General features: G+C 42.0%; 1 protein-coding gene across 2 annotated transcripts in view; it reads left to right on the top strand.

The window, feature by feature from the left end:
- zfyve9a (zinc finger, FYVE domain containing 9a) overlaps positions 1 to 13,572 on the top strand; it is a 29,169-nt gene that overhangs the window by 14,435 nt on the left and 1,162 nt on the right. Inside the window, exons 5-18 of one of the 2 annotated variants that reach the window (XM_044367739.1) lie at positions 441 to 540; positions 1,193 to 1,369; positions 1,519 to 1,682; positions 3,192 to 3,300; positions 3,731 to 3,853; positions 4,953 to 5,108; positions 6,210 to 6,434; positions 8,681 to 8,763; positions 8,916 to 9,020; positions 10,162 to 10,312; positions 10,498 to 10,578; positions 11,542 to 11,704; positions 12,747 to 12,852; positions 13,255 to 13,431. In XM_044367739.1, the coding sequence (XP_044223674.1) occupies positions 441 to 540; positions 1,193 to 1,369; positions 1,519 to 1,682; positions 3,192 to 3,300; positions 3,731 to 3,853; positions 4,953 to 5,108; positions 6,210 to 6,434; positions 8,681 to 8,763; positions 8,916 to 9,020; positions 10,162 to 10,312; positions 10,498 to 10,578; positions 11,542 to 11,704; positions 12,747 to 12,852; positions 13,255 to 13,431 (1,920 nt within the window). Of the gene's footprint in view, positions 1 to 440; positions 541 to 1,192; positions 1,370 to 1,518; positions 1,683 to 3,191; positions 3,322 to 3,730; positions 3,854 to 4,952; positions 5,109 to 6,209; positions 6,435 to 8,680; positions 8,764 to 8,915; positions 9,021 to 10,161; positions 10,313 to 10,497; positions 10,579 to 11,541; positions 11,705 to 12,746; positions 12,853 to 13,254; positions 13,432 to 13,572 lie in introns of both variants that reach the window. The other variant, XM_044367738.1, reaches the window with a different exon arrangement.

Below are 13,572 nucleotides of genomic sequence, written 5' to 3'. Positions count from 1 at the left end.
AGCAGGGAGGAGCTGGCACTGCAGTAATACTGACACCAGCACTGGGGCCGCAAACAATAGACGCAGCGGGATCCTCAGCGCATCCACCACCAGGCTGGTAGATCCACAAATCAGCTCATGACGATGCTGTGAGGCTCTGAAATTAAAAGGATCCTCCACGCTATTACTGGATAATGATGTCTAATGAGGTGCTAATCCATTGAAAGTAAAGTGCCCTGTACTCATCTGCAAGCTCTGGATAAGTACAGGAAATCAATATCCATAAAATGGTGCATTTGCTGCACACTTAATCACAACTTATTTCCAATTCTTCACCCTTTAAAAATTTGCACAGTAAAAAGAAGAACATGATTTGCATCACAGCTTTGACCAGTGCGCTCACCCTTTGTAGAAATGTGGTATAAATAAAGTTTCTTTGTGTGTGTGTTGGTTTCTTAAAGGTGTTCTGTGCGACGTGCTGCAGTCTGAAGTGCAGGCTCGTGTACATGGACAGGAAGGAGGCCCGCGTCTGCGTCACCTGTCACTCTGCACTGACGAGTGGTGAGCACCATTGCAAAGTTAATTCTCTCCAACTGAATCTGTGTTTAGCACGCTGTATGTTTAAATGCAACTTCAAGGTACTGCTCCGTTTAAAAAAAAAATAATAAAAAAAAAAAAAAATAAAAAAACTTGATTATTACAAATGACAGGAAGAGAAAGAGAACAAAAGTAAATAGTAAGTAGATAGTGTTGCTGCAGTACAATTGTTGGTATTATATCTATACTTTTATCAACTATATATATATATATATATATAAATATATACCTTTTTTACAGCAGACATATTGACATTTCACAGCAGGAAAAGCACAGATTTAATCAATGACATTAATTATGACTCCATTTCATACAGGTAAAATATTGTGCATATTAAGTGAAATGCCTTGCTGCGCCACTTATTGGAACAGAGCCTGATTAATGAAATTAGTAACACCTCTGATTTTCTTACTATGACAGGTCAAAATGCAGTGAGAAATGTCTTCAGAGATATACAGAATATGGACAAACTATAGTCTAGTGATTCTTTTTATTTGGCCATTTTTACTACTCATCTTTATTACTAAACACTTGTTTACCTGTTTGATGTCCTGCACAACAGTTAGAGCTAACAGATGATAAAAGATTGAACATGTGATCTTTTTGTCTCTGTCAGCTCAATCATGGGAGTCACAGGTCACTGGAAGCAACCAGAGTCCAAACCCTAACAACCCCGCAGAGTACTGCTCCACCATCCCCCCTCTGCAGCAAGCTCAGGCCTCTGGGGTGCTCAGCTCTCCCCCTCCCACTGTCATGGTGCCTGTGGGAGTCCTGAAACAGCCTGGCAACGAGGGTACGACCTTTACCAGGGATAAAAATACTCTTAGAACTTTTTCACCTCTTACAGTTATAATGTGTCCCCACCACATTAAGTTTTTTGTTTAGTTTCAAACTCGAACAACACAAAGACAAAGAGCTAAAATGTGTTTATGTCACCTTTAGGGTCCCTCTCACGGGAGCAGAGGAGAGTCTGGTTTGCCGATGGGGTCCTACCTAACGGAGACACAGCCGAGTCCCCCAAACCCGCGACCTCCAGCCCCGCCCCCTCGCAATCACTGGCCATCTCTACATATTCGAACAAAACCTCCAGTTCTGAGTCCTCAGAGGTAGGCTTGGCACGAAAGGCATTCACCCACAGCTAATGCTATTACGATTGCTTGTACGGTCATATTAGCTTCTCCATAGTTAGCTGGAGAAAGATAAAGAACTCCTTCTGTGGGATTGTTGGTGGTTTTACTGGCTGGGTCACGGACCGCAGTAAACACGCAGTAAACAAAGTTCAAAGGCTTAATCAGAATTAGCTTCCCCAGTAGACTGCTCAATGCTCAAAGCTGGAATGTACTGTATTTGGTTCACTGTAAGCTAGCATAACTGACTAATGAGTCAAGTTTGCCTCACAACAAATAAGAGAACAGCAAGTTGAATTTGGTCGTTTCTGTTGTGCTGCACATTCACATTGGGCTTGAATGCCAACTGTCAGGATGATTCACGGCCTGCTTAACCGAGTGATTGTCGAAGCTTTTAAAAGGATTCATCTCAGACGGCCTGCTGACGCTACGCAGACAGAACCCGAGTATATAAAATCAAGACTTTTCACATGACACAGCTGCCGTGACACTTCATACTGGCATGAACTCAATGATAATGCATGAATTTGAATTTGCTGCCAATGTTCTGCTCAAGTGAAGATTTGGTTATTTATTTATTTTAGTTAAGATTTAGTATTTTAGCTCACCAGTGGGAAAGTGGACTCCTCTCTGCTGTGCTTTTCTAACTGTTTTCATGGTTTAGCAGCTTATAATGTATTGAATAAAAGTGATTTAGGTGAGAGAAGGCCAGTAGGGTTATTTAAAGGACACTCAATCAATTTTACATGTGAAAATGAATGTACTAATCATGGAAAGAACTACTTAGCCCAGAAAAATGTTGCATGATGATGAGGAGCTTCATCAGGTGGTCTTACTTGAGTAGTCTCAGCTTTCAGAATAATAACCTTTTAACACAAAGTTTGCCTTAAGAACTGGTGGCGTTGTGTTTGAATAATGTGAACATTTACCAAAGACATTATCAAGTTGCATTATGGGAAGTGTAGGATCCAGTATTGTTGGAGCTTGACCCATACTGGGAACTAAGAGTCAGGATATCTCCACCTCTTTTTTTTGTGATATTTGTGTTCCTTAAGTCCCCTAACTTTATGGAAATTATTCCTTTAAGTACAACAGTTTAGGGCATTTTTTTTCTATTACTGTCATTTGTCAAACAGGTAGATTTTTTTAACAACGGCCATTAAGCCAGAATCTGACGTACCCCAGAAGCTAATCGGCGATCGCTCTGGCTTTCTCCTTAAATACTATATATACTATGTACATTATTATTTTTATTTTTAACTGTTCAAACAGTGGACGTGTAATGCTGCTTGTTCCATATGAGCCATAGCGCCCCAAAGTGGACATTTAACTGTGATTATAGGCTACGCCATGTACTTACTTGTATTACACCTGTCGTACCAATGATCACGGCCACAAACGCCCTCTGGGATACTACGCTCTATTATTACATCTGTGTTATAACCTACATCTAAGAACACACCTCTTCCCCTTCCTCTCCACCTTCAGGCAGCCCATACCCCTGTTGCCCCGGTGGGCAGCCCCGTGGGCAGCTCCCTCAGTCTGATCCCGGAGGACGGGCTCCCTCCCATCCTCATCTCCACCGGCGTCAAAGGAGGTACGGGAGGCCACATCACAGGTGCTTGCCCTCATCCTCACCATTCTGCTGCCTCCTCATTGCTCTGTCAGCTGCTGTGTGTTTGTGCTCGTTTTATTTTTTTTCATGTGCTTTAGTTTCACGGCTCATGTTTCGACCACTCATTGCCAACAAGGTAGAGGAGGGGGTTTATATACGGGGGATGCTGTGATGATGTTTTAAAGGATTTAGCTGTTAACTTGGTCTGATCATCATTTCCTTCTCTTACCTCATGCGTGACTCCTTTATCATCTTTCACCTCCCCTCTGATTCTCACTCTGACATCTCCACCCTCTCTCATCCCTTGATTCTCCCTGTCCGTTTATCTAACTTTACCTTGACTCCTCCCTCCACCCACCTCCTCCTCTTCTTCTTCTTCTTCTTCTTTTACTCCACACCAACCCACCTGCAGACTATGCAGTGGAGGAGAGGCCGTCAGAGATTGTCCTCATGCAGCAGCTGGAGGAGGGAGGCCCAGACCCCCTGGTCTTCGTTCTCAATGCGAACCTGCTCGCTATGGTCAAGCTTGTTAATTGTGAGTCACTCAGCCAGTTCTTGTCCGCAATTTAAAACATTGATTTTCGGGGCTGTTATGACATGGCAATTAAAGAAATTCAGGTCAAAACGTTGTTTATATAATTAACTTCTAGAGGAGCAGAAATTAGTGTGTGGACCTACTTTTAAATTATAGATTCCAAGATGATCTAAGGGAATACGGAAAATCTATATTTGCACTGTATACATTTTTAATCATGCCTGATTTAGCTTTTTTTTTCTTGTGAATTACTGAGCACCCAATAACTAAACATACCCAGAATTCAGAAAAATGTTTTTATGTCATGCTTTACAGCCCCTTTTTAGACATGGGATACGTAACCTTCACCCATCTGTTAAAGCTTTTTGAGACGTAGGATTCTGTGACGTTAAAGTTTGCTATGACTTTATTTAGACATGACAGGACCGTCACGGTTAATGCTAGCGCAGCATTTGGCACCTTTTGGCTCGAGAAAGAGCGGCGTCACTGCTGAGAGCAGCGGTGAGCTGAAACGTACAATGATATGAAGGTCGTTCATTGTTCACTCATATCCTGCATCAGTGATAGAGTTTGAAACTAATTTCGCTGTCAAAGCCTTAATTTATTTAATTAAGAGGTACCAGCATCAGAAGGGGGAAAAAAAAATCACATTCAAAGACTGATCTGACTCTGATTGTCTCAACTTGAAATCGGCGAATTCAGTGTTTTGTGATTTATGAAAGTAATTTTATGCTCTTTGAACAAAGATGATATTTATGTAGCATTTATAGAGTACTCTTAATGAGGAGAAAAAAAAGACATATATTAAATCTCTCTGTGTATATATAACCTTGTGCTTCTGTAGCCTTTATATATATTCCAACTTGCCGTGTTGAAAATGTTATTAATGTCACTAGATCGCTGATTGCTGTCGTGATTTTAACGTAAAAGTGACGGGTGCTTATTCGGACATGAGACCAGCAGATATATTTGTCATCACGTGAAGAGGTGCATGTCTGAAAGGGGCTGTTTAAATGTTTATGGCTCTGATGTAACCTGGTAACACTCTCCTGTGTGTTTAATGTGACAGACGAGTCTCCTCTTCTCTCAACCCCCACAGACGTAAACAGGAAGTGTTGGTATGTGACGACTAAGGGCATGCACGCCGTCGGCCAGGCGGAGGTGGTCATTCTGCTCCAGTGTCTACCAGACGAGAAGACCATCCCAAAGGACATCTTCACCCACTTCGTGCAGCTCTACCAGGAGGCCCTCAGTGGTAAGAACACAGCTAGCAGCTCCACCATGAGGCTCAGTGAGTCCACCCCTCTTAAGGGAGGTAGCAACTCATTAGTAGTTCTGTCTCGAGGTCCACAGGTGAGTCCACCTGTCTGTCGGGTGCTGCACTGTTAAAAATGAGCTAACCCTCCTGTAATGTAGTGTAATGCAAGAGGAAAATGTTCCAGCTCTACTTATTGTTCCGTAGAGACGACAGGTGCATCCAGTCGTCCTCTATTTTGGAAACCAGGTTAGTGTCCAATGCTGTCTCGCTTTCCTCACACAAAAAAAAAAAAGGTCCAAACATTAGTGTCCTGCTGTCAGGTCGCCTCCCCCCCCCCCCCCCTCCCCCCTGCAGGCGTCACACCTCACGACCGCCTGTCTTGCATTTTTAACTCCGTATGCTGCAGAGCAAAAACAGCTAATATCGTGTGACTTTGACGGCTCGCTCCCCTCAGGCTGTTTCCTTTTTCATATTCACACTGGAGCAGTTTCAGACTGGAGGAAAGGAGCCATATTGTGCGTGTCGTGTCGTTCCTGATTAAGTCGCCATCAGTCAGGCCTCAGGAAGAAGTGCTGGCTTTAGCAAGTCCCAGCCGCTGAGCCTCACCATTAGGTTTATTGTGTTTTGTGCCATCTAAAGCCAGTGATCCCTCCCACAGATAATTAGTAACATGAACTCTCTGCGGGTAATATGAGGTTATAGGGCAACATGCACAGATGTCAGAAGGCCAAATAAAGATATTGTTTATTCACTGTTGTTGGATTTAGTTAATGTTCTTATACACACAGTAATCCCACAAATACATTGAGAGTGTTGGTCTCTCTCTATATCTTTGCCTTTTCACTTGTGTTATTTTTCATCCATCACCTTTTCTTCCATTTCATTCTCTTCATTTTATTCCCATCTCCTTCACCCTATTCATGCTTTTTTTTTCTCCAAACACCTATTATATTACTCTTCTTTTCTCCCCCACTTCCTCGCCTTGTCTTCCATCTCCTATTTCACCACCTCCTCCTCACATCTCCGATATCACCAACCTCTCCTCTCTTCCCCCCGCCCTCCCCAACCCTCTCTCCCCTTCTTCCTCTTCTCCTAAAGGCAACGTGCTGAGCCACCTGAGCCACTCGTTCTTCACGCAGAGCTTCCTGGGCAGTAAGGAGCATGGCGGCTTCCTCTACATCAGCCCCTCCTTCCAGTCGCTGCAGGACCTGCTGCTGCCCAACCCGCCCTACCTCTTCGGCATCCTGATACAGAAGTGGGAGACACCCTGGGCCAAGGTTTTCCCCATCCGCCTCATGCTGCGACTGGGCGCAGAGTACCGATGTGAGTTCTGGGCATCATATTATACAAAAACACAAAGGAAAAAGCAGCTAACAAAACTGTCTCACCCATTTGTCATGGAAATCTAAACACATTTAGGACTTCTCGTCCATTTGGGATTAAAAGTGACAAAAATGATGTCACAGATGTATTCAGCACACACCGGTAATCATCAGTCTCAACATTATCCAGCAGGATTGTACCTAGTATTTGTTTGATCCTTGTCTCCTGGTCCAGCTCCAAGCTCCACCTGGTGTCTGCGTGGCACTAGGACATGTTTGAAATATTTTGATACTTGTACCAACAGGATTTTTGAGATTCAGTAACTATGTTATATGTTTTAACATATACAGTACCAGTCAAAAGTGTAGACACGCTTTCTCATTCAAGGGAATGGGAAGGTGTGTCCAAACTTTTGACTGGCACTGTATTATTTTGAGGAATATAAATATGTTTTTCTACAAAATTCCATGTTTATTTAACAAAAGAAGTCAAAAGTCTCACATTTTAAATGCCAAAAATAGTCTAAAATTTACAAAATTATGATTGTAGATCAGAAACAGGACCACATATCTGAACCTTTGATCCAAGCTTTCTGTTCTCGCCAGTTATCAATACTCATGGTAGGACAGATTTCAATCAAGAAAGTATTGAGGTTCAACCTTTGCGAAGTCCCGTGTTTAAGTAGTTACTATTTTATTATGGTCACATTAGTCTTATAGATAGATGTTCCACACATACAGGACTGAAAAAGGATGCGATGTTGCGTCTCTGATGTAGGTTATGAATAAAGTTGATCAGAACGATCTGAAACTGTTAACAGTCTGTGAGGTCGATGCTGCAGTTTGTTTTCTGGTTGTGTAATGTACTAAACATGATGACTAAACGTGCTTGACTCTTTCATTTCCTAATACAGCGGCTGACCGAGCACGACCACACAGTCAAAGTTGAGCAAAGCTGAAAACGAACCAAAACAGGAAACACATGCTTGAATTGCTGGTTTCAATTGAAGTAAATGGGAGTGTAATGTGAGAGTACCTTCACCTGTGCAGACAGATGGAGCCTCAGATTTTGAGCCTGATTAGGACATTGTGTCAAATTTACTTTATTTCAATGAAGTAAGGTCACATCTTGATGTCAAACGTGAGAACCAAAATTTCACCAAGTTACATTAGGTGATGAGGAAGAGCAAAAGACTTGTGTTCTTTTTTTTTTTCCCTCTCTCTCTCTCTCATTTGGTTTGATTCTTACGGTAGAATATGAAAATCCAGATTGATCCAGAGAGCTTATTATGTCAGCTGTCAGAAGAAGTCTGTAGACATCACACCGGCTTGTTCTTAAACATTTTCTCACAGCTTCCCACATCAACCAGGAAGTCTTGTGAGGGGTTTTTATCGGAGGGGCTCCTCTCCACCAAATCCCCCCGTCCTCTCACAGCTAGACCTGCCAGCACAAAGCGCCGCCTGGCTCCGTTAAGCCTCTTGCCTTGCTTCCAGCGAGCAGGGATAGAATACATTAACAAAGCCACATACAGTCGAAGCTCTTAAACACAAAATGTTAGCATCACCATGAAATTAATCCACCACACGAACAGCGCAGGTTCGTACACTCTCACCTCTTACCTTTTTTTTTTTTTTTTTTAAAGAGCGACCAGCACGAGGGCGGGAAGCTCTTCAGCCTAAAGATGCTCACTGAACTGCAGATTCAGGCTGTGATTGGGTTTTATTGCTAATGAGAGTTTGTGGCGAGATCTTATTTCCAGCTGTTTGTTGAGATAAGGCTAAAAATAGTCATCTAAGGAGCTTTGGTTGCTGGAGAAAAAAGCAGTCTTATTTTTCACTTGTGGATTAGAAGCGTTCCTCACAACTGCCGGCACAGTTCATCGTATTTGATGTCAGTGTGGGGTCCCTCGTTCAGCTCATTTGCATCTACGAACGAAGAGGGAAAACACGGGGAACACAAGTTGAGCAGTTAAGATGGAAAAAAAAAAAAAAAAAACTGGAAACCTCTCACCCACAAAACAAAAAAAACAAACAGACTGCTGCATCGAATTAATCAATAGTTTCCAAACTGACATTAATCTGCTGCGGTACTTGATACGTTTCCATGACTACTAAATAAGACAGTTGGTGGATGAATAATTTGTATCTGTGACATTAAAAATATAATCACATGGAATAATAAAGCAGTGTTGGTGTCAAAACATTTCTGTTGTGCGTGTATCAATAACTAAATATTGTGTTTTGCAGTTTATCCGTGCCCGTTGTTCAGCGTTCGCTTCAGAAAGCCGCTCTTCGGAGAGACCGGTCACACTATCATGAATCTGCTCGCAGTAAGAGCTTTTGTTTTTCTCTTCCTGTGCTCTACTGTCATATATTTCATATACTTATATTCATATACTTCATTTCATATTAGTCCTTTTGTAAGAATGAGTTAAATTTTCCTCGTCTCCTCACTTTTTCCGTCTTTCCGTCCGTGTCGTAGGACTTCCGTAACTACCAGTACACGCTGCCGGTGGTGAAAGGTCTGGTTGTGGACATGGAGGTGAGGAAGACGAGCATCAAGATCCCCAGTAATCGCTACAATGAGGTGAGCGTCCTGCATCTCTACACATCTGTAGTTCGGTTCATTTGATCTGGGCTTCCTTAAAAGCTCACCTCCAGAAGAGTGATTTAAAAAGTAGCAGAATTCATGTAAAATCACTTATTTACTATCATAAAGTCCTGTAATTGGTCAGCTTTGGTTTCACACCACAAACAAAACTTGTACCAGAGTCGTATCGCACTAAACTTGTTAGGTGTGAAAGCAAATTAAAACTACAAAACCTTCCAATTCACACATTTAAGCATAAAAAACAAATTCCAGACGTCGAGAGAAAGCAGAGCTGAAGTTTAAACATTTACCCTCCAGGATCATTTTTTAGCAGCACTAACAAAACAAAACTCTCCACCAGTACAGTGACATCAGTTGGAGGAGGCTGTTTTAAACTCCCTGAACATCAACACACACTCACACACACACACACACACACACACACACACACACACACACACACACACACACACACACATGTTCAGTCTGTGTAGGTGATATGTGATAAAATCTCCTGGGTCCCTGCAGCTGAACATGAGGCGTGGGCTGCCAACTTGTTAAAACGCTGCTGCCTCGGGGTGTGAATCAATGTCCAACCAGAAGAAGTGATACACACACACACACACACACACACACACACACACACACACACACACACACACACACACACAACATGAAGCACCATTTGGCTGAGTGAGTGAGTCGTGGTAGAGAGAGCGACGGTTCTGGTTGTAGCGTTTGGCTGCTGATGCAGTAACAGATGGGAACCCAGTAATGTGAAGCGGGGACCGTTGCACAACAGCTTGCAGGCGAGCCTTTAGCGCAGCAAGTGGTTAAAACCCTCCAGATTTTCAGTTTTATTTCTGATTTGCAAAGGACGGCTTCAAAGAGGAGCAGAGGCAGGGGATTCGGCGGAATTAATGTGCGGGATCTTTCAACTATTGATATCCACCCCATGTCAACGTCTTTTCTCCTGCAATCTGTCATCTCAGCGCCATCCCATTTAAATCTGGGACTTTACCCACAAGCCCACTGCAATTAGGCTTAACCAGGCAGCCTCTCTTTAAGCCCATTTTCCTCAGCAAAACACCCAATGGGCAGCTTAATTAGACACGGATGTTATTATGTGTCCTTGCAGCTGATGAAGGCCATGAACAAGTCCAACGAACACGTGCTGGCCATGGGGGCGTGTTTCAACGACCGTGCCGACTCCCACCTGGTGTGCGTTCAGAACGACGACGGGAACTACCAGACGCAGGCCATCAGCATCCATCACCAGCCGCGCAAAGGTGCCCACACAGAAACATATAAGATTTCTTTTTTATCTCCAGCTTTGTTTTTGTCTGGAAATCCTCTTCCTCGCTATCTGTATGTTGTTATTATTTCTCCTGTTTGTTTGTTTGCCTGAAAATAACGTTAACGCAGTCAGTTTGTTGACTCATGGAGTTAATTACGCTTCCTGTTTCTGTTTCAGTTACTGGAGCCTGCTTCTTTGTGTTCAGCGGTGCTTTGAAAGCCTCGTCGGGCTTCTTAGCCAAGACCAGCATTGTTGAAGGTGAGAAGTGTGACGACGAACTACGTGTTGGCTGTTAAAAAAAAAAAAAAAAAAAGATGTTGCAATAATTGTTGAGTTTATCTGTATGAAGAAGTCACATCACCTGCAAATAATAACGAACATGTTGCCACAAAATCATGATAAAGGCTGCGATTTTCTTTTGATTGTTAAATAAAAAAAATAAGCAACCGGATTAAAAACTTCACAGGATCTTCAAGTAGTTTGTTTGTGAGTTAAATCATGTAGTTAAATCATGTAAGTGTTGTTTCTGGCACGATCTCGATCTCTTTATTTACCCAACACACAAATCAGCCTTAAACATGTGAAACAATCTTGAAACTGACAGAAAAAGAGGGAAATGGGAGCACACAAGAGAGATTGGCCGAACAGAAAGAAAAAAAAAATTAACAAAAATCTTATTTCACAACAGTCAGTTACTAAATTTAAAACACAGATGGACCTCTCAGCAACTGGAGGACGAGTCCTCACACTGTCAGACTTGTTACTTTGTGTACTGATGACCTGCTGGTTAAAAATCAGTGTTATTACTGTTGGAAGCTGTGACAGGAAGTAATGCCAAGTTCAACAAACAAAAATAGCCTACAAAAAGATATGTTATTTTTTTTGGCCATATCATTGCTTCCTTGTCCAGGAAGCAAATGTTTCATGTCTTGATACTGATCTGCACTGCGGGTTTGGGAACTAACTGGTTTAGTCTATAAAATGTCAAAAGATCCCAAAGGATTTACTGAAATGTCGTGTTTTGTCTGATCAGCAGAACAAACTCCAAAAGATTTTAAATTTACAATTGTATAAAACAGAGAAAGTCCTGATGTTTGTGAATCTGGAACCAGCAATTTTTTGGCGTTTTTGTTTCATAAAGACTGAGACGATACATCTTTTTATCAGAATTATTATCATTAACTCTCTGACATGATGAATGATCTTTTTCCCTCCTTTTAGACGGTGTGATGATCCAGATCACAGCTGAGACCATGGACTCTCTACGGCAAGCTCTGAGGGACATGAAGGACTTCACCATCACGTGCGGTAAAGCCGACCAGGAGGAGAACCAGGAGCTCGTCCACATCCAGTGGACGGAGGACGACCACAACTTCAACAAGGGGTGAGACGGGAAGGGAGAGAAGAGACAGACAAGAGGAGGAGAGGGAGCTGGCGGAGATGCAGATATGTCACGGACAATTGAACTGATAGCTTCCCAACCACTGCATTTACTACTTTGCTATAAAAACTCATTATGTATGCTCGGGGAAGCCCTCTGGAGAAAACTGGTAGCAGGGTGGAATGATTCGGTTTGACATGGCTTTGAGATACAGACCAACGCAATCAATTTTACAGCAGTCTGATAAAATCTGCACATTTAAATGTGACTTTTCACTATTAAATATAATTGAGGCCTTTCTTCAGATACAATATCACTTCATTAGCAGTACTGTATACTGCACAGTCACTGGTTTAACCCTAATTTAACCAGATAACTTTGGTCTGCTGTCATGCAGCCATCAGAATAATTATGTTTTATGCTTTGAGCTAAATGCTAACGTTAGCATGGCAACATGCTCGCAATGAAAATTCTAACATGCAGATGTTAATCTGTGAATGTTTACCAGGTTCGTTATCTTAGTTTAGTGTGTTGGCATGTTAATATTTGCCAATTAGCACTAAACACAAAGCACAGCTGAGGCTGATGGGAATGTTCAATTAGTTTTGCAGTTATTTGGTTAGAAACCAAAATACTGGAGAGATTAAAATGAAAAGGGACAAGCAGAAAGGTCAGGAGATCATCATGGTCTCATGTGAGGCTGCAACTAATTATTTTCATCATCTGAGCAGAATATGCAACCTGAGATGTCTTTTGTCCGAAGAGATTCAGTTTACTATCAAAGACTAAAGAAACCAGAAAATATTCACATTTGAGAATCAGAGAATTTGGACGTTTTTCTTTAAAAAAAAAAAAAAAAAAAAAGACAAAATAGTTATAGTAGTTTAAGTAGTAGTTCAGTGATTTATTTTCTCTCAATCAACTAATCGCTTATTCGACTAATCGTTGCAGCTCTAGACTTCTGTTTCATTTCTTCTTTACAGCTACTTGTTTACTGCGTTTGTACATTTGGTTTAATTCAACACTCTTGTTTTGTGTGATTCAGTGTCATCAGTCCGATCGACGGGAAGTCCATGGAGTCCATCACCAGCGTCAAGATCTTCCACGGCTCCGAGTTCAAAGCCAACGGCAAGGTCATCCGCTGGACGGAGGTACAGTAGTTCATCTCACACTCATTCTGTCTGAGTCAATGAGATGTTGATGTGGAAAAACTGTAACTTCTTCATTTAAATCACATTGTGTGGCTTCAAGTTTTAACTTCACTTTTTATTAAACAAATTAAATTAAGATGTGAATCAACTGTGACAAGATTTTCTTAAAAAAAAAGTAATTTAGAGTCAAGAGTTGTGTAGTTTACTGACAACATATCACACGATTTATGTGGAAACACGTCTGTGCAGCTTTAAGACATTGTTTCCTTTTACTTTAACTCAAAAAAAAGCAAACAAAACTTGGAATTGAGTTCAAAAGTTTCTTTTTCCCTTCTGCTACGTCTTCATTAAGAAACTAAATCAGCCGAGATCTTATTTAAAAGATACTTCCTGTTCCTGCAGGTTTTCTTCCTCCAGAGCGAAGATCAACCCAACGGCCTGAGCGACCCGGCCGACCACAGCCGGCTGACGGAGAACGTGGCGAGAGCTTTCTGCATGGCGCTCTGCCCGCACCTCAAGCTGCTGAAGGAGGACGGCATGGCCAAACTCGGGCTGCGGGTCACACTGGACTCTGACCAGGTAGGACGAAGGAGGTTTGAACGGACCGAGAAACTCAACAGTAGAAAAGATACCAGCAGGAACGCGTTTTTCTGGGATTGAAGCTCTTTTTTTTTGTGCTGAACCAATTAGTTATTTGTTTAGTTAAAACTGAATATCTCG

The sequence above is a fragment of the Thunnus albacares genome, chromosome 12 (genome assembly GCF_914725855.1).
Source record: "Thunnus albacares chromosome 12, fThuAlb1.1, whole genome shotgun sequence".
In the NCBI taxonomy this organism is placed as follows: domain Eukaryota; kingdom Metazoa; phylum Chordata; class Actinopteri; order Scombriformes; family Scombridae; genus Thunnus; species Thunnus albacares.
Note: the sequence above shows the minus strand (reverse complement) of the source record. Positions and strands in the feature narration are given on the sequence as shown.